The 21,961-nt window shown below is 34.1% G+C and overlaps 1 protein-coding gene across 2 annotated transcripts; it reads right to left on the minus strand.

Moving 5' to 3' along the window:
- Window positions 1-2,965: 2,965 nt before the first annotated feature.
- LOC115423250 (cadherin-13-like) lies at window positions 2,966-21,364 on the minus strand. Of its 2 annotated transcripts, XM_030140029.1 has the most exons (17): window positions 21,265-21,364; window positions 19,610-19,729; window positions 19,365-19,511; window positions 19,117-19,258; window positions 18,859-19,028; window positions 17,078-17,206; window positions 16,804-16,986; window positions 13,537-13,853; window positions 13,310-13,452; window positions 11,536-11,760; window positions 11,220-11,444; window positions 9,744-9,862; window positions 9,475-9,540; window positions 9,194-9,277; window positions 6,496-6,588; window positions 5,268-5,342; window positions 2,966-5,160 (listed from the first exon to the last, which is right to left on the minus strand). In XM_030140029.1, exons 1-17 carry the CDS (start codon window positions 21,298-21,300, stop codon window positions 4,888-4,890), a joined length of 2,547 nt encoding a protein of 848 aa, XP_029995889.1. In that variant the 5' UTR covers window positions 21,301-21,364; the 3' UTR covers window positions 2,966-4,887. The 2 variants fall into 2 exon arrangements, with proteins under 2 accessions (XP_029995889.1, XP_029995890.1); XM_030140030.1 differs by lacking the exon at window positions 9,475-9,540.
- Between the last annotated feature and the right edge of the window lie 597 nt (window positions 21,365-21,961).

A 21,961-nucleotide genomic window follows, 5' to 3' on the forward strand; every position in this document is an offset into this window, starting at 1 on the left:
TAGATTTTAACAAAGACATATATATTTTAAGACAATATGGTACTTTTTATTAAGTAAACTCAACAGTAAATATTAAATATATGGTGGAAAATAAACCACTGAAATTAAACTTCTGTATGTATCTTTATATTTGTGCTTTTTATGTGTGTGTTGGCTCAAAACTGTCCGGTCTATTGCCCTGGAAATAGATGATTTACAGAAAACATACTGGCTTTCACTTTCGCTGTTCCATATTTGTTTGAAATGTGTCTTTGTATTAGGTCAACGTCATTTGAAAAAGCTCCAGCAGGGGGCGTCCTCATCACATCAATGAGTCTTAATATTATTTAAAATATGAACATGATTTATGCATGAAATGAAAATATTTGACTGTAATACAGCAAAGCCATAATTACTAAAGAAATGGTTTGGAATGAACACTGAATGAAATGAAAGAGTGAAATGAATCCAAAATGAGCTGGAAACATGACTTATGAAATTCTAATATGTAGTGTAAAGATTTATGATCTACTGCTTAGAATCTATATTTTAAATCCTTTTTTTAGATTTTTTTTTAATTTAGAGTATACTTCTCTTCATTGGACTCATTCATTTGTTCCTTATTTTTAATTGAAGGTCAAATAGGGTTAAACAGTGCACACTAATAATAATCAAAGCAGGCCTTTATATAAGTACGAACAAAAACAAAGGCCACATATTAATTACCCAGAGATATCTTAACAACCAAACGCTTCTACTGATGCAAAGTGTTGAATAACTTTTTAACTTCTAATCATTTCAATGTATTTGAATATTTCAAGTAAAATGCAGTTTCATTAGGATATTCAAAGTCTCTGTAGTGAACGTGGAAATCCGCAATATTGATTCACCGATATAAAAAAAAAAAAAACATGTAGTTTGACAAATAAGACATATGATTTATGTTTTGTCTTTTCTCCACTTTCATTTTTTGGTATTACAAGCTTTAAATTTACTCTGAGGTTTTATGATCATCTATATCACAGGTGTCAAACATGCGGCCCGGGGGCCAAATCCGGCCCGCCAAAGGGTCCAATCTGGTCCACGGGATGAATTTTTAAAATGCATAAATTACACTGAAGATATTAATAATCAATGGTGTCAAAATCATTTTAATTCAGGTTCCACATACAGACACGTACAGTCCAGTTAGATTTCAAGTGGGTCAGACCAGTAAAATATTATCATAATAACCTATAAATAATGACAACCCCAAATTTTCTCTTCATTTTTTTGGTGTAAAAAAGTAAAATTACATGAAAATGTTTATACTTTTACAAAAAATGTGAATAACCTGAACAAATATGAACAACCGGAAATGTCTTAAGAAAAGTAAATGCAATTTTACCAATATTCTGCCTGTTACTAAATGTTTTGTGCGATTGTAATGCACATGTGTAAACGATAAACTGATAAACAGAGGCAGAATATTGTTAAAATTGCAGTTGTTTTTCTTCAGACAATTCAAGTTGTTCATGCTATTCAGATTTTTAAGGAAACTTTGTAGATGTAAACCTGATCATAATATAATTTTCCTTTTTTCACAGTTATCATTTTACTGGTTTGGCCCACTTCAGATCAAATTGGGCTGGATGTGGAACTGAACTAAAATGAGTTTGACACCCCTGATCAGCAGATTAAATATAGGAAAAATGCTGCTTCTCACTTAAAAATGTAAAATACAGAGAATAATGTCATAATAAATGGTGATGAATCAATCAAGAAAGGTGGAATAAAGAGAAAAATTCATTTGGGAATTGCCATAAAAGTATAAATAAGGTTTAAAAATTTAATACATTTACCAGGACCGATTTAGTCTACATTTGTGGTATCAGTAGTATTATTGCACACGTCACGAAATAGGAGGAGGAATTCTGAAACCCAAATTCTTTTTTGCAGCAGAGTTCTATCATTCAAGTTAGGCTCACAGCAATAAATCAAAATTTTTATTTTATTAGGTTAAAAATATCACAGTAAATGCATACAACAATTAAGAAATTTCAGTATAAACCTACTGTATGTTATGTTAAACTGAAAATACAAGGATGAATATGGAGATAAAACAGCTCCCATAATAAGGTTGAAGTTGTAATCTACTGCCTACAAAATGGTGATCATTACACTGGGTTACAAAAAGATGTTTTTTTGCAAGTTGTCTAGGTCTTTTCAACTGAATTAGGACCATTTTGCACCGCTAAATCCAAAAATGACATCTGTTTTTCTCAGTCAGGTCAGGTTTTTTTGCTAATTTGATTCTGAAAAATTTGATCTTCTCACAAAATTGATTACACTTTTGTGACTTTATCAGTTGATTTTTTTATATAGTTCTCACCCAAAATAGGTTTTAAGAGAAAAAAAATCATTTTCTAACAGGATGTATTTATTATTTATTATGTATTCACCGCAGATGTAGCTGAATACATCAGGCTTATTTTTGCAAGATCTTCTAGTCGAAGCCATTTCATTCACCTGTAATATTAAAAAAAACAATCATAAATTGGCAAAAGTAAAATCTTCAGAACTCGTTTATTGCAAGAAATATGAAAGAATTTTGTATCATGTGATGTGAAAATGCCCATAAATGTAAGCAAAAATGTTAAAAAGCCAATATGTAGCATAGTTCAGAAAGTTGACCTGATTGAGCAAAATGAATGTGATTTTTGGATTCAGCACACCAAAATTATCCTAAATCAGCTCAAAAAACTTAAACAATAAATTTGTTGCTGACCAGTGTTATTATTCACATTTTCACACATATCAGACAGACAACACATAATTTAGACTGCGGGTTTGAGGGCGTGGTTTCGGTAGACATGATGTTATTTACCAGAACAGACACACCTGAATACACACACCTTTGCCACGCTTGTTTCCTCTGCAGTAAACACAAAACTGGTTCGACACGCTGATGGGTGAGTGCAACTTCCATGGAATTATGGCTCATCAGTGCATGTCAGACCTCCAAGGAAGGCTTTTATTTCCAAATACACCTACTCATTTTTTTATGTTCACATGAATAGAGCAAGTTGCTGCACCTACATATATTAAAAAAAAAAAAAACACTTCAAGACTGAAGAAAATGAGAAAAAAAAAAATTTAATACAGTCTTTGAAAAAAGATTCCAAAGCATGAAGAGAATGTTATGCTGACCTAAATAGACCTTTGTGGTTATTATTTGATCACAATAATGTCTGAGTTTCACTGCTGGTTAGAAAGCAATTTTTGTCATGCTTTGAGAGCGGTTAAATCTATGTGTAATGTCTGTCACAGTAGACGTCTTTTGTTCTACAAAGGAATCATCAGGAAATGTTCTTCCCGTACTTCAAAACAGTCTCACGGGTGAAATGTTCTCTCGCTCAGTCTGGTTTCAATCAAAACAGTTGCAATAACCATTGGAACACCAGAGTGTTAAAAGTCTGTATTAACATAAAGACAGATAAATATGTTTTCTGACCTTTTGTCATGTAATTATTATTGTTAACAGCAGTAGTGGTAGTAGTAAGAGGTTGTTTTTTGTTTTTTTTTAAACAATAAATTCAGTGCAGTTTTGGTCAGAGTTCATACAGTGAGTATGTATGTTATTGACCTCCGGAGAATATACCTCCTGTTCTACATTTATTACCATCAATATTATAACAAAAGCCTCCTACAAATACTATCATCTGAGGTGGCTAATGTTAGACATAGAACACACAGTGAGTATTAAAAAGACAGAAATCTTTACATTCAGTTTTTCTGGTGTGGTAAGGCTGTGTGCATAAAACAAACCTATAACACAACAAAATATAATAGTTATATTTAAATTTTTATACATAATCGTAAACTTTGAAAGATCAGAGATACCACTGATAACTTTTATCAGCCATATATTTGGCCTAATGTTACTGTATAGTCTATACTGTAGGTGGTTCAAGCTGCAGGAGACTTTCGTCACCAATTTTTCATCAGATCTGTCAAACCTCAGTCATAGCCCAAGTATCACAAATCTGTAAGTCTTTCTGTGATTACTCACCTGAATCTATTCCCTCACGTTGAACAATTTCATAGTGCCATCCACCATAAACAATCCATTTGTTTACAAGCAGAGCCGGGAGGTAACTCGGTCATCTTTGGAATTTTGTCGCGGCATGTACTATGGGAAGCAGAGGTTCCCGCAGCCATCTGGCAGCGGCAGCAGCCGTGCAACCATATGATATTATATGGCAGCAACAAACACGACGCAGAAACGGCTGAAACGTGGAAACAGCTGGAGGGAAACGGAGTTCCAGCCATTTCCGCATCTTGTTTGTTGCAGCTGCCGCTACCAGGTGGAGCTCCGCTTGTTCCGCTTCCGCATTTCAGCCGTTTCCGTGTCGTGTTTGTTGCAGCCATATAATATCATATGGTACGACTGCCGCTGCCAGGCAGCTGCATGAACCTTCGCTTCCCACAGTGCACATCACAACAAAATTCCAAAGATGCCCGAGTTACCTCCCAGCTCTGTTTGTAAAGAAATGGTTTGTTTACGGTGGATGGCACTTCGAAATTGTTCAATTGTTGAGATTCAAGTGAGTTATCACAGAAAGACTTATGGATTTGTGACACAGAGGATATGACTGGGGTTTGACAAAAGTCTCCCGCACCTTTAAGTAATTCTTCTACTTTATTTTTGCCCATTTTAAAAGCAAAGTGACTTCTGTAAATGTAGGTTAGTGTTATTTACCATCAGAAAGTACTTTATACACTCTTGGTAATAATTGTTCTTCATTAATAAAAATCTTCAAAAAACAAAAACAGAAGCACACAAAAAACCTATATATGTGTCACTGACAAAACCTTTGGCCACAAACAGCCTTTAATCCAGTGATCTACAGGCGGATATTTTGATATTTACCTATAATTTGTGATTCTACTCACTTCACTGCTTTGAGTCTTAACATGATTCAGGTGATTTTCCTGTTTGGACTTAGCATTAGGAAAGCAGATGGAAGTCAGAGTACTGAATTGGGCCTCCAAGCCCCGGTACAAGTCAGGGTCAAAAGAAATGTCTGGCATGGAAATGGCATCAAGCTGGTAGTTGGACTCCATGACTCCCTCCTCGGCGTACACACGGGGGTCATAATGACCCAGCTCCTCCCCAGGGGCCTGGAGTTTGTACATCCCCTGCAGCATAACATTACACAAACAGAAAAATGTATACTTCAAGCCCACACACACACACACACACACACATTAAATTGCAATTTTTTTCTTAATTTTGTTATAATTACCTTTGCTAGAGTATTGAGCATTGTTTCCCGAAAGAGTGCGTCATAATGTCCAGAATTTATGCGATGTTCCCAGGCCTGGGAAATGACAAAGGTGAATGAATTCACTCATTTAAAAAAACAATATCAATGTTAAACATAAAATTCAATTTATCTTGTCAAAATATAAAGAAACAAATGGTGTCAGGCACAACAAACCCCGCCCCTCGCACATACTGTAGCTTATTTTAGCATCGTTTGCTAATGTCAGCATATCAGTTGCCTTTATATATGTGCGAAGTTTGAAATAAATTGAAACAAAATTGATGTTTTTATAAACATTTGAAATTTCACTCATTATAAGTAAATGGGAAAAGAAGACAGATTTTAAAAATTAATAAAAACTTTGAACTTTGACCTACTTTTCCCAAAATGTAATGACATCTATTCTGGCCAAGGTTATAATAGTTTTGGATTTTTCATTATAGTTTAGTTTTATTTAGTTCTGAGTTTTTTTTTTCCTCTAATTCATTTATTTTAATTAGTTTTTAGAGCAGATTTAAGTTTTTTGGGTTTTTTTCTAAATGCTTAGTTTTAATTTAGTTTTAATATTAGTTTGACTTTTTTCTCTTCCTCTCCGTCGTATTCATATAAATCCCAGATAGGACTCTGCTGCTTTAGTCGCCATATTTCCAGGTACAGTGGGGACCAGAAGACGACTCCAAACCAACTGACGGACTGTGAAGTGACGTACGGTGCCAGCAGCTAAAATTACTGGAGTGAAATAAATCAATTTCATATCAATCCGACATTGACAAAACCTAAAAACGAAGGGAATTTTATCCATAATTTTTACACATTTTAGTTAGTTTTATAAGTACACAATACAGTTTCAGTTAGTTATTGTTTTTGTTTTTTTTAAGTATAGTTTTTATTTATTTCAGTTAACGAAAATGTTTTTTCAATTCTAGTTTTCATCATTTCGTTTACAATAATAACCTTGATTCTGGTTCACTGGTATGAATTCAACCAATAGTTTTGTTGCTAGAGTGTTAACAAACAAACAAACAAACAACAAACAAACAACAAACAAACAAACAACAAACAAACAAACAAACAACAAACAACAAACAAACAAAACAAAAACAATACCCCTTGCCTCCCCTATGGGGGGGTGGGGTAAAAATGGAAGATGTATTAGACAAAGAACTGATAATGAAAAAATAATAAAGTGCAGTACAGATTACAGTACCTTTATATTGTATCTGTCTTCATAACCTCTACGATGTTGGCCCAGGCTTCCCAGAGTACTACTCATTCCTTGTCTTGTTTTTACACGCATTGACTGGAAACATAAGAATATCCATAATGAATGCACTGACACAGATTGACACATACAGTATTGTGCAGTTAAGTCTTAGTCCACCTTTAGTTTTGTTGTTTTTGCAGAGTTAAAATGCACACACATATTTCTATCTCATTCTATTTTCTTCAGATACAACAAGAAAATACAGGGAATAGGTGTATAGCTTTAAAAGACACAAAAAAGTGAACTAAATGGGTTCTAAAGGTTAAAGTCACTATTTAATGTGACCCCTGACCCCATAACAAGAAGCAGCATAAACAGTTAGAGCAGGGGTGTCAAACTCATTTTAGTTCAGGGGCCTCATCCAGCCTAATATGATATAAAATGGGCCGGACTAGTAAAGTAATATAAACAATAGGATAAGAACTTTTGAGTGAAAAAAGTAAATTCCGTAAAATAAAAAATCCACTTAAATATGCTTAAATATCCTACAATACATGCAAAAATACACTTAATTATGCTAAAAATCCTATAATACACGCAAAAATACACTTAAATATGCTTAAATATCCTACAAGACACACAAAAATACACTTAAATATGCTTAAATATCCTACAAGACACACAAAAATACACTTAAATATGCTTAAATATTCTACAATACATGCAAAAATACATTGAAAATTCCGTAATTAAAATGTTTACATCTACGAATTGTACTTGAACATAACATGAACAAATATGAACAACCTGAAAATTCTTTAGTAAAATAAGTGCAATGTTAAAAATATTACGCCTTAGTTTATCATTTATACACGTGAATCACAACTTAGAGATCACAGTTGATCTACAAATACACCAAACATTAAATAACAGGACAAATATTATTAAAATTCCACATACTTCTCTTAAGACATTTCAGATATTCACTTTTTTTTTTTGTAAAAGACTAGTCTGTAAATGTGAACGTTTTTGTGTAATTTTACATTTTTTACACTAAAACAAAGAGACAAATTTGCAGTTTTCATTTTTTATAGTTTATTATGATAGTATTTTACTGTTCTGATCCACTTTAGAATTAATTGACCTAAAATTATTTTAACATCCTTGATTGTTAACATTTTCAGTGTCATTTTTGTATTTCACAAATTCATCCCACGGGCCGGATTGAACCCTTTGGCGGGCCGGATTTGGCCCCCGGGTCACATGTTTGACACCCCTGAGTTAGAGACATCTATGTTGAATGAAACCTGGTACAAAACATTTTAAAAAATTATACAGTAAATATCATATTGTCTGAACAAAAAGGTTAAAGAGATATTAAGTTCAAAGGGAGGTCACACTAAATAGTACCACTGTGGTTTATAGAAGCTGTTTGTTTTTTTTTCCCTGAAACTTGTTTTTACTGCTGTACATACTTCCCATATATCCAGATTGTATCTTAATACATAGACAGAGAAATGTATATGTGTGGCCATTATAGCTTTACTAAACCTAATGCTGACATAGGACTTTTGCACAGTACTGTAGTAGAATATATTACCTGCAGATTGTCATTGATTTCTTGACATTTGCCTACACTTTTCAATCCATAAAGACCCAGTGCTACTTTTGTGGCTGTTCCCAAATTAATTTTTCTCATTATTTACAATAAATAATACAGCAAAGCGTGCAATAAACTTGTTGCATGATCAGCATGTGCACAGCTGTAAATAATGCATAATGGCCAGAATACAAAACCTCCTATCTGAAAAAGCACTTTTTTCAGGAAACAAAAAAAAAAACGTTTAGTTTTATTATAGTATGATCTTTGTTGTTGTTTTCAGGTGACCTTCGTGTCATAAGAAAGGGCGGGATTATCTTGCAGATAGACTGAAAATGTGGAGTCATCCTTGTTCTCACCATTTAATGTAAAAACTCAAAATCTAAAAATTTGCAGATAGGAGGTTTTGTTTTTTGGCCATCGAATATAGCTTTCTTGATTGTGTGTATCTTGTTTTTGCACTTCCTTTGCTTTTGTGTGCTTTTGTACTTTGCTGCTGTAAACCTGGAATTTCCTCTTGTGGGACTAATAAAGGTATATCTTATCTTATCTTATCTTATCTTATCTTATCTTATCTTATCTTATCTTATCTTACCTTATCGTAACCCTACTTAAGTGATTTATCACCATTGATTGTAATATTATCCTCCTTATTTTATGTTTTCTCAGTGTAAATCATGTATTTTCCTATATTTGATTTACTGATCATGTAGATTTTCATAAAAGCTCAGAGTTATTACATCAGAAACTGAAAAAACAAACAAACAAAAGTGACTTTTTCAGCAAAGATATCAATAACTGAACATAAAAACAAGTGTGTCCATCCATTATCATTGATCCAACTCCATGGGTTTTACTGGTAAATCAATGTTATAGAAGCTGACAGTGTTTCCATGGTAACTACGGAGCCTCTGAACATCCAAATGGGTCATATCTGATGACCATAAAAAGACAACAAACTGCATTTACATGAATTATTTACATGTATTGATAGGATTAGTTGATCAATGGGTATTACACTTTTTAGATCAGTAGATGCTTTTGGTCACCAGTGGATGTTTGGGTCTTTATGGGTTAAAAAAATGATGATAAATACGATACCCATCGAGTGACATCCTCCCGAGTAGACCTCTCTTCTAAAACAGTTCTGTTATGTGTTGCTGAATGGCCTTGTGAGGCTCCAAACTGGAAAAACAAACATGTAAAACTTAAATATATATTTGTCCCTATAAAAAACACTGACAATAAATAGAAAAAAAGTGGAAGAAACATGCAGAATAACTAGAATTTCCCTGCTGTCAAAGGACAAGAAATACTTGAATATATTATAGGCTTGTATAGTCTTTGAGACTTATTAGAGACAAATATGATATAGAACTTACTGTTGTCTTCGTTGTTGTTATTATTTGTGTGTTATTATTGCTGAATCCTGGGTTTGGCAAAATCACCTATAGCGACAATGAATTTTCATTTCAACATTTTTCCATTTTGTTACGGTATATCATTTACATTTATTTTTAGATTTTAAATCCAACTTGGAGAAAATAAACACAAATAAAAAATAATAAAAAAAAAAAAAAAAAATGTTTTTTTATTGTTTGCTTGTATTAGCCAGCTGGTATAATGAAGTACAGGTTGTCAATACACTTACCATGCAGTCATTTCCTTTATGTTCCATGTTAGATTTCATCAGATGTTGTTCTGACTCTCCATATTTGATGGGAAATTTCTGTCTTTTACATGACATCAGAAAAGCCAGTAGTAAAATACCTGAAAATCAAAGCAAAATGCATTGCATGTGTATAATGGAGCTATTTATTTTAACATCACAAATATATCATAATCCAAATATTCACAATTAATGTCATTTTAATAAATTGAATAATACACTTTAACATGCATTTTTACTATCGTATTTTAATCTTTAAAGGAGTGATATTTTGCTTTTTTTTTTTTTTTTTAATGGAATTATGCATTTTAAAACATTTCCCTGTGGTCTCCATAAACTGTAAATACTATGTATAGGTGCCATGTGCATGGTTTGTGTAATTGATGACAATTTTGGTTCTGTTATTGATTGGTGATTGGTAATCTTATAATTTGGTTGCATTTGAAGAGGTGTTGCATGATTGAATTTTGATTTTTGCATTGTTATTTGCACAGTCATGTTGTTTTGGTTGTTTTGTGTCAATGTGTGGGCAAGTTACTAAGGATGGATGGGTGGATGGATGTGGGAGCCTGTGGCGTTCAGAAGTTGCACTAGCTTGGGGGGGGGGGGGGGGGGGGGGGGGGGGGTGCTATGTGCCTGGGGGGTATACGGCATTAGAGCCGAGAAGAGCTCATGGTTTTTCTAACCGTGTTGGACCGTGTTCTGACTGTTGTGGAAAGAATAACGTACGCAGTGGATTCTTGTATGTATGTGCTTTTTGTTTTTTTGTGTTTTTGTTCAATAAATCTGAGAAGACAAACTTTTGTGGAGGACACACTTTTTGCAACACAAGTCAGCCATAAGCTCCGGTGGAAGATTATATTGGAAAACCTACACTATCCTTGGGTCTGAATTCTTCATTAATTCAACTCCACAGGTCCATCTTCAACCCTATTTCTGAGTAATGACACCATAAAGGTCATTTTGAGCACTGGCCCTTTAAATGCACATGAGCCACTTCATGCCCCGCCCCCTCCAGGTTGTTGGCTGTGCTGCTCTGTCCTGTTCAACCAACAACTGAATATTTTAGGTAATCGGCTTGAAGTTTGGACATATTTTCAGTATGGACTACAACCACTGCTGCTGATAAAAACTTGTCGTAGTCTGAAAAATGTTCGTCGGAAGTCTTGACCTTATATGTGCAAATGTCATGATGTAACTAGTTATAAAATGTAACAAATTAAGCAGGAATTAAAACAGGTTGCAGAAATCCACTCGATTTTTGCAAAAATGAATATAACGATAGCTTTGCAGCACCTGGAGGGTTCAAATTCAAACTTTTTGAACTATTAGGGTCCAAATACACAAATAAATGAACCAAAGACTAATAAAGTAGGTTTAGAAAAATATGACCCCTTTAAATTCAGCATGTATTATATACTTTCACAATAATCACCATATTAAGGACTTGCATTTTACCTGCGAACAGTAGCAGGGTGAAAAAAACTATCCCAAGTGCTTGTGGTGCTATGAGGCCTGCACTTCTGCGGACGTAACAGTTTGGTCTGGACACGTCTGAACATTTACAAACAGTGACTGAGAAGCTGTGGACGGAGGACTTGCCCTGACTGTCAGACACTTCCATCATCAGCTCATGGTGTCCTGAGTGGACAGTGGGCTCCTTCACCAGGTTCACTGAGTACCCTACAGATACAAAGTCAACAGGTGGAGTCACAATCATTCATTAGTAAAAAAACAAAAAGGCTACCATGATGGCAGTGACAGTAACACTCACCTTTCTCAGGTTCAACCGTCCACTTGCCCTTGACGTCCCCCAGGAGTTTAAAAACGAAAGGACCACCATAGGGGTGTCCATCTGGGTCGAATGCTGTGATGTTGGATATGGAAGGTCCATCAGACTGGCACATGTATATGGTGGTATTCCCCAGATACGGAGCATTGTCATTCTGATCAGTGACGTAGAGGTGGAGGGTTGCGGTGGCAGACAATGGTGGTTGACCTAGTGACCAGAAATAGTTTTGTATTCAGTGGTCTGATTTAAAAACTGTGACTACTAGGGCTGTGTATTGGCACAAATCTGGTGATACAATACAAATCACAATACTAGGATGACAATACGATATATCGCGATATATCACAATACTGTTAACAAGGCGATATTTTTTGTTTTGTTTCTTTTTTTAAAAGATTATTTCCTGGAAAAACTTTTAGTGTAGTATTTGAATAAATAAAGTTTTAACATGTGGCTTTACCAGTACAAAAGAAACCACACAAATAAACAATGTTTTACAGACATTACAGTTTAAAATCCTGCTTAAATGTTCGTATTCTGTTGCGAAAAGAATCCATAGTGGTCAGTCCCTGAATCATCCAACATCAGAACATTATTTTTGTGCATTCCCAATAAACATAAACAAACATTTGCCTCTTTCAGACAGTCAAAAGTGCTTTTTGGATTATTGAAATATTCATTATTTAACAATACAGCGTTATCAGTTTAAAAAAATACATTTATGACCTGCAGTATCACAATAGTACTTTTGTAGTAAACAAACAACAGAACAAAATACCCATATGAATATAGAAATGAAAGAGTAAAATATCCATGTGAATATAGAAATAAAAGAGTAGAATATCCATGTGAATATAGAAATAAAAGAGTAAAATACCCATGTGAATATAGAAATAAAAGAGTAAAATACCCATGTGAATATAGAAATAAAAGAGTAAAATACCAATGTGAATATAGAAATAAAAGAGTAAAGTACCCATGTGAATATAGGAATAAAAAAGTAAAATACCCATGTGAATATAAAAATAAGAGTAAAATACCCATGTGAATATAGAAATAAAAGAGTAAAATTCCCATGTGAATATAGAAATAAGAGTAAAATACCCATGTGAATATAGAAATAAAAGAGAAAAATACCTGTGTGAATACAGAAATAAAAGAGTAAAATACCCATGTGAATATAGAAATAAAAGAGTAAAATACCCATGTGAATATAGAAATAAAAGAGTAAAATATCCATGTGAATATAGGAATAAAAAAGTAAAATACCCATGTGAATATAGAAATAAAAGAGCTGGAAAAACAGAAAACAAAAATTAACCTCTGCCATATCTGCATTGGAATAAATACCTAAAAATATCAATACAGTACTTTTTGATATCAATACAGTATCGTCAAGTGAAATATCGTGATATATTGCGATACCGATATTTTCTTACACCCCTGGTGACTATTAACAAATATAAACATATTTCCACTATGCACTTCACTGATATGTATCCACCTTTACCTTACTGAAAAATTACATGTTACTTTGCACATTACAATTTATTTTTGCACTGTACTGTTGATCCTGTTTATCTATCTATCTATCTATCTATCTATCTATCTATCTATCTATCTATCTATCTATCTATCTATCTATCTATCTATCTATCTATCTATCTATCTATCTATCTATCTATCTATCTATCTATCTATCTATCTATCTATCTGTCTGTCTGTCTGTCTGTCTGTCTGTATTCTAAATTCGCACCGTTGTCCACAGCATATATGGTGACTTCATAGATGCTGCCGTTCACAAAGGATGACTCTCTGTCTATGGTGGTTTTTGTGGTTATTTTTCCAGTCACAGGATCTACTACAACCCAGTCAGCCGGGTCCTTTCCTTTTTTATACCTGCAACACACAAATGTTTACCGTAAGACAAGTTTTTTGTGACAAATGTTCATGTCTTATGTTTGCGTAGACAGTCTGACTTACACAACTTTATTTTTACTCCCAAAATCATTGTCTGTTGCTGTAAATGTCTCAAGATACTTTCCGGTATCAACATTTTCAGCAACTATAACTTTCTTGTAGTCTTTTTCAAAGACGGGAGGCTCATTGACGTCCTCCACAGTGACTGTCACATTGATGGAGGATGCTTCGTGAGGAGTCCAAACAGAGGAGCCGCCCACAGTGTGCACGTTCCAAAGACCAGTGGTGGTGCGACGCAGCACTTTGCATGAGTAATAGGGGATGTCGTTGTCTACACTTACAGTTACATTCCTCACACTGCCCTGCTCGTAGTCCAAAGGCTGTGAGAGAAGAAGCGATCAAGACAGATATGTAAATATTAGTGCTGTCAAATGATTACAGTGCTTAATCAGATTAATCACAGGGTTGCTGTGGATTAATTTCGATTAATCACAATTAAATGTCATTCATTTTTAATCTATATTAATCACGTTTCATTTTGCATGAGCAAACAGACTCAAGAAAGAAGGGACTATACATGCACTTAATGTGTTTATTAACCTTTAGTGGTCTGAGCTTTTTATGGCTGTTTTTCAGTACTTTTGATTTTGCCTTTTTATACTATATAAAGAAGTGTTTACTGTACCCATGTTTGGTATCTTGTTTTTTCAGCACAACTTCATCTGTCTCATCTGCCAATTATTTTTTCACTTTTACCTATATCAATGCAAAAGGCCAAAAGACTCAAAAAATATGAAATCTGATTTGAAAAATGTACATAATTTATTGCATAAATAACACAAATATGCTTAACAAACCTTTTCAAAGACTTTTAAAGTGAATATTGGTTCCAAATACTAGGTATATAGAATCAAAATTGCAATAAATTAAAACTATACTCAAATATTTGACAAAGAAGCCTATCTTTACATAGGCTCTTTCTCCTGTTTTGTCATACCCCAAGTCCACACTTTTGAATGCAATTGTCCGCAGTGGTCTACATGATCTACTTACGACGTAATGACGTATTGAAAATGTCATGTGACTGAGTCACGGGGCTGTGACCGTGGCCCTCTGAGGGTTAAACACCTTTAACAGTTTCAACAAAACAACTTGAAACACCTGTTCCATCTTGGGTTTTTTTTGTCCTCATATTTCCATCTAGAGCAGGGGTGTCAAACTCATTTCAGTTCAGGGGCCACATTCAGCCTAATATGATATGAAGTGAGCTGGACCAGTAAAATAATATAAATAATAAGATAAGAACTTATAAATAATGTCAGCTCCAAAGTTTTTTTCTGTGTTTTTGAGTGAAAAAAGTCAAATTCCGTAACGAAAATGTTTACATCTACGAACCGTACTTGAACACAACATGAACAAATGTGATCAACCTGAGAATTCTTAAGAAAATTAAGCGCAATTTTAACAGTATTACACCTTACTTTATCATTTATACATACGCATCACAACTTACAGATCACAGTGGAAATACACAAAACATTTAGAAACAGGCAGAATATTGGTATAATTCCACATACTTCTCATAAAATATTTCAGGTTATTCACATTTTTTGTAAAAGCCTAGTCTGCTAATGTAAACATTATTGTGTAATATAAATTATTTTACACTAAAACAAAGAGAAAAATTTGCCTTTTTCATCATTTATAGGTTATTATGATAGTATTTTACTGGTCTGACCCACTTTAGATTCAATTGACCCAATATGATTTTAACATCCTTGATTGTTAATTTCTTCAGTGTAATTTCTGCATTTCACAAATTCATCCCACGGGCCAGATTGGACCCTTTGGCGGGCCAGATTTGGCCCCCGGGCCGCATGTTTGACACCTGTGATCTAGAGGGCCAACATGCTGTTCAGTGTCTTCTATCTTTATGGGTTGGTTCTGCTGTCTGTCACTACCTGACCAACTGCCCATTTGCACATGCATGATGCAAACTCTACTTGGACAAACTGCCCCAAATGCACTGCCAGAGACATTCAGAGTCATTCTGCGCTGCAGATGGGTTAATTGCATTAAAATATTTAATCAGATTAATCATTATGATGGATTAAGCCGTGTTAATGTGTTACTTTTGACAGCCCTAGTAAGTATATGTGCGCTCACATTATATAACATGAAGACAGTTTCCACAATACATGGCTAATGGAACAGATCCATTCCTGGATTTAACAAAGCAAATAGTTAAGGGCCTCCCTTTGCATAATTACAGCAGTAGTTGACATGTTTCTTAACCCTGGCTGATACAGTGATTAGCTTCTCATTTACTTATTTATTTTAAAGAGCATAACGTTTGCACAACATCAGGATTTATCTGGTTCATAAGGCTTGTGTAGGAGTAGTTCAAGAAGCATGAGGCATAATTATTCAATATAAATTGGCCAATGTGCATGTGAGTCCAAACTTTAACCCAGTTGAGATTATTTGGGATATAAGACTGTGCCTTATAGTTCGACTCTCCCATCAAGTCCTAGTAAGGCTGGACAGAATTCATGTAGCCTTTCTGTCATTGAATAAGCATTACAATACCACAGGAAGTTAAAAGTGGGATAAAGAAACATTGTGTGGAAAACATCCATGAGTCTGACTCTTGATGCTGAAATTGCTAGCACTGCCCGAAGCTAAAGCACTGTCGTCAAAAGCAGTCCTTGTTTTATAGTAAATTGGGTATGGTTATTTATAAAATAAAAAAACAAAAATTAAAAAAAAAAGGCTGAAATACAGTTGCGGTAAAAATTAGACCACCCCTTGTTTTCTTCAATTTCTTGTTCATTTTAATGCCTGGTACAACTACAGGTACATTTGTTTGGACAAATATAATGATAACAATAAAAATAGCTCCTAAGAGTTTAATTTCAGAGCTGATATTTAACCATTTTTGATGTTTTCTTGATAATAACCAAAATCACTTCAGTTTTTCCATCAATAGCTATGGCATTGTACTACCAAAAACAGTGCTTTTAGGCATTCCATGTTTTCTTTTCTGTCTGTTTTAGTCACATGACACACACAGGAGTTAGTACTTGATTGCATAACCATTGTTTTTGGTGACTTTTGATAGTCTAATAATTTTTTTCATGACTATTTGCATAACCATTCTAAACAGGAACGGCAGTACATAGTTTGTCTTGGTCAAATATTTCTTCCTTGTTTTTGAACCAGACATGAGTATAAGTGTGATCAAAAAGAGTTTCAGGATCTAGATTTGAGTTTCATCATCAGAATTTGACAAGACAAATATTTATATGTCTAATCACAGGAAAACATTACCTCTATTACATACAGAAGTCCATCATTTGTCTCTGGATCAGTCCTGATTTCAAAGTTACTGTTGGAGTCTCCTTGAATTGTATATTTCGCTCTCCAGGCTGATGAACCGTTAGTGTCCTCATCTAAGACTTGCAGACGTGAGACAAGGACATTTTTTTCTCCTTCTTTCACCCGTTTTGAACCCTGGAATAGAAAATGAATTAAAATGAATGGAAAAATCTAGTCTTTTAAGTGACTGACATAACTGAGGTAATTGGAGGAAGGAGATACTCACCGTTTGCCCTGTGATCACAGGAAGGTGGTTATTTCCATCTTCTATATTTATTACGACAGAGCAGGAGCTGGAAAGCGGTATTTCTCCGTGATCTTTGGCCTCTACTATAATGGTGTATTTTTCTGCTTTCTGTTGTGTATACAGAAGTGTTGAAAGAATTGATATTTATGTTATATATATGTCAAATTCTTTAACCTCCTGAGATCCAGCAATGCATTTATGTGTTTTCACAGCTTTATTTAACCCATAAAGACCCAAACAGCCACTGGCAACCAAAAGAATCTACTGATCTGAACTGTTTAACACCTGTTGATCCATTAATCCTATCAGTACATGTAAATAATTGTAGTAAAATACAGTTTGTCATCTTTTCATGGTCATCAGATATGACCCATTTGGATGTTCAGAGGCTCCGTAGTTACCATGGAAACGCTGTCATCTTCTGCAGCACTGATGGACTTGGATCAATGACAGTGGATGGAGACACTTGGTTTATGTTCAGTTAATGATATATTTTACTGAAAAAGTCACTTATTTTCAGTTTTCTCTTTTTCTGATATAATAACCTTCACCTTTTATTCTGAGCTTTTGTGAACGTCTAAAACAGGGGTGTCAAGTTCAGTTAGGTTCGGGGGCCACATTTAGACCAATTTGATCTCAGGTGGGCCGGACCAGTAAAGTAATGACATAATAACCTATAAATAATGCCAACTCCAAGTTTTTCTCTTTGTATTAGTACAAAAACTCCCATTGTATTATGAAAATATTTACATTTTACAAAAAAGATGAGAATAACCTGAAAAAAACTGAAATTTCATTTAAAAAATTTGTTCAATTTTAACAATGTTATGCCTCAACTTATTATTTATACATGTACATTACACACAGTGTTACTTAAAAATTTGGTAAGAGGCAAATATAATTATAATATTATTAAAATTTTGGAGTTTGGACCTAAAATAAAAAACAATTTCTGTAATATTACATCTCAGCTTATTAACACAACTTACAATCACAGTGGATCTATAAATGCACAAAACATTTAGTAACAGAATATTGTTAAAACTGCACATTTCAGGTTGTTCATATTTGTTTTAATTTGTGTATTTATTTGCATTTTATTGTGAAAGGATAGTTTTGTAAATGTAAATATTTTCATAGCGTAATATTTTTTTTTCACTTATATTTTTTTCCACATAATTTTTCAAGAAGAAAATTTGTAGTTGTCATTATTTATGGGTTATTATGATATTATTTTACTTGAGATCACATTGGTCTGTATGTGGAACCTGAACTAAAATGATTTTGACGACCTTAACTGTTAATATCATCAGTGGAATTTTTTGCACTTCCATCCCATGGGCCGGACTGGAACTTTTGGCGGGTCGCATTTGGCCCACAGGCCACATGTTTGACACCCCTGATCTACAAGATCAGTAAATGAAATATAGGAAAATACCTGATTTTCACTGAAAAAACCCCCCAAAAAAACACAAAATGCAGAGGATAATATAATAATAAATCATTTAAGAAAAGGCAAACATAGTTGGAACTGCCAGATAAGTGCCACTAGGTCTTTATGGGTTAAAAAAAAATTAAAATTAAAATAAAAACGTTGTCCACCGTGAAAGACATTCAAAAAAAAAAAAAAAAATTGGTGCATCATGCTGTTTCCAATCAAGGCAATTATTGGATGTAAAGAAGTCAAAATCTTTACTTTCCTGGGTCTCAGCAAAACATTTAGTTTGATCATCCTTGTATCAACCAACAGTTCTGCTCACCTCATGGTCCAAACAACCTTTGAATGAAATAGATCCTGTGTCATCATTCTGGGTCAGGTAGAACTCAAGGTCAGATGGTTTAGGAGTGACAGATACTATTCGCAGATCAAATGTTCTAAATTCCTTTGTGGTGTCTCTGTCTTTTGCGAACACAGTGACCACTTTAGTTCCTGTTCAGAGAAAGACACATTTCTTTTATTTGTTTTTTATGTACTTTATGCACAGTAAATATCAGGAAAACATCCATAAGCATGTTACCTTGTGCTTTTGACTCTTTGATACTATTCTCATACTTTTCAGATTCAAACAGTGGAGGGTTGTCGTTGGAATCCTTAATTGTTATCTCAATGCCTAGTTTTGTGTCAATGGACCTGTTTTCTCTAAATGCTTGAAATGTCAGCTGTAATCCAAAAGAAAGCAAACGTCACATCATGGTTCAGCCCTTCACGCCTCTCTCTCTCTCTCTCTCTCTCTCTCACACACACAAACATAAAACTCTGTCTTACCGTGAAGTTTTTGTATTGCTCAAAGTCTATGGTGCGGTGCACAGTGAGCTCTCCTGTCCTCTTATTTATCTGGAACACACCTTTGGGCTCCTCGTCATAACCCTGACCGTGTATTTCAAAAATCCTGATGTTCTTTTCAACTTTAATCTGTAAGGAATCAACATACAGCCACAGCATTTTTTTTTTTTTTTTGTGGTAGTGTTAAATCACATTCATATTTGTAAAACATATTCATAGATACTCACTGGGCCCAGTGAATAGGGAATAGGTCCTTTATAACCTTCATCAATGTCAAAAGATTCTATGATCCAATTCCTCTTCTGTCGATGCAAAATAGGCAAGGATGAGGCATGGACGTCCACACACTGCAAAAAATATAAACATCATCATTACTGTTTATGAATTTATTACATAATGATGAATATTATTGTTAACATAAAATTAAAAATAAAGAAAATGCAAGACAAAATCTCCCTAAACTAATAATAATAATAATAATAATAATAATAATAATTTATTAATTAATTTAAAGTTTAAAGTATATTATCTGTATGCTCTCTCAGCTTAGTTCCTTGTCAGTGAAGTCAGAAAATCTCATTAATTGAGTTAAAATACAACTCTGCAATATATCAAATTATCATTAAGGTTTTATTTTCTGAAAGAAGCAAAGAAGGTCTAAATCCAAAAATTAAGATTTTTTCTCTGGAGGCCTTTTTACACTGAACAAAAATATAAACGCACCACTTTTGTTTTTGCTCCCATTTTTCATGAGCTGAACTCAAAGATCTAAAACTTTTTCTATGTACACAAAAGGCCTATTTCTCTCAAATATTGTTCATAAATTTGTCTAAATCTGTGTTAGTGAGCACTTCACCTTTGTCCTTTGCTGAGATAATCCATCCACCTCACAGGTGTGGCATATCAAGATGCTGATTAGACAGCAGGATTATTGCACAGGTGTGACTTAGGCTGGCCACAATAAAAGGCCACTCTAAAATGTGCACTTTTACTGTATTGGGTGGTCCAGGGGGGTCAGAAAACCAGTCAGTATTTGGTGTGACCACCATTTTCCTCGCACAGTCTTCTTCATGAATTCTCTGAAACACCTTTGGAGATGGCTTATGGCAGAGAAATGAACATTCAGTTCACAGGCAAAAGCTCTGGTGGAGATTCCTGAAGTCAGCATGCCGATTGCATATTCCCTCAAAACTTGTGACATCTGTGGTATTGTGCTGTGTGATAAAACTGCACATTTTGGAGTGGCCTTTTATTGTGGCCAGCCTAAGGCACACCTGTGCAAAAATCCTGCTGTCTAATCAGCATCTTGATATGCCACACCTGTGAGGTGGATGGATTATCTCAGCAAAGAAGAAGTGTTCACTAACACAAATTTAGACAGATTTGTGAACAATATTTGAAAGAAATAAACCTTGTGTGTACACAGAAAAAGTTTTAGATCTTTGAGTTCAGCTCATGAAAAATGGGAGCAAAAAAAAAGTGGTGCGTTTATATTTTTGTTCAGTGTATCTTTACAAAAATATTCACTTCTTGTTAATATTCTGATGAAAATGTTTCATATAGTTTTAGTAAAGAAAGAGTATTTCCTTTAATCAAGCTTTGTCTTCAGTTCAAATATTCATGTGTTATTGAAAAGGAGAATCAGTTTTCAACTAACTTACCTGGTTAAATAAAGGTTAAATAAAATTTAGCCAGAAAATAATTCAATACAATTATAAATCTTGCTTAACATTAAAGAAAAAAAAATTGCGATTGAATATTTTGCAAACGTCCAGCTCTATTTACACACCTGTATAGTTATTTAAAACACAGTTCTTATTACAATCTATGAAGTATTCAGTTCTTCTGTTCAGTTAGACCAGCAGCTTATAGATGTTCTTACCATCATAACAAAAAGACAAAGGTGCATTATCTCCATATTTCATCCAGATGATATATTCTTCCAGAGGCTTATCATTAGAGAGAGGACCATTCCTTTAATACACCGGTGTGAAGTGAAACTACATGCCACAGCAGGTTTTATATACAGGATACATGAGTGGGAGGGTTAGAGATAAGCAAATCCTGTTACGTTCATAGTGTTAGGAAACTTAGAGGCACCACCGGACATTTACAAAGAAGACCACACTGTATGTGAATGTCAGATAATATGAATCATATATGCATGAGTATACAGTTACGACAGTTTTGGAATATAATAACTTTCCCTGGTGGACAGACTCGGAAATACAACACAAAAGTGACAAATAGAAGATTAAATAATGTTCCATTCTTCTTCTTCTTCTTCTTCTTCTTCTTCTTCTTCTCATTATTATTATTATTATTATTATTATTATTATTATTATTATTATTATTATTATTATTATTATTACTACCTCCGCCAAGAAGGTTATGTTTTTGCCAGAGTCTGTCTGTCTGTGTGCAAGATAACTCAAAAAGTTTTGGACGGATTTGGATGAAAATTTCAGGAAATGTTGATACTGGCACAAGGAACAAATGATTAAATTTCTGATCTGCTTTGGTGGAGGTCTGCGCTCTCCGAGTGGTTTTCTAGTTATTATTATTATTATTATTATTAT

This window comes from Sphaeramia orbicularis, chromosome 7 (genome assembly GCF_902148855.1).
Source record: "Sphaeramia orbicularis chromosome 7, fSphaOr1.1, whole genome shotgun sequence".
Lineage (NCBI taxonomy): Eukaryota > Metazoa > Chordata > Actinopteri > Kurtiformes > Apogonidae > Sphaeramia > Sphaeramia orbicularis.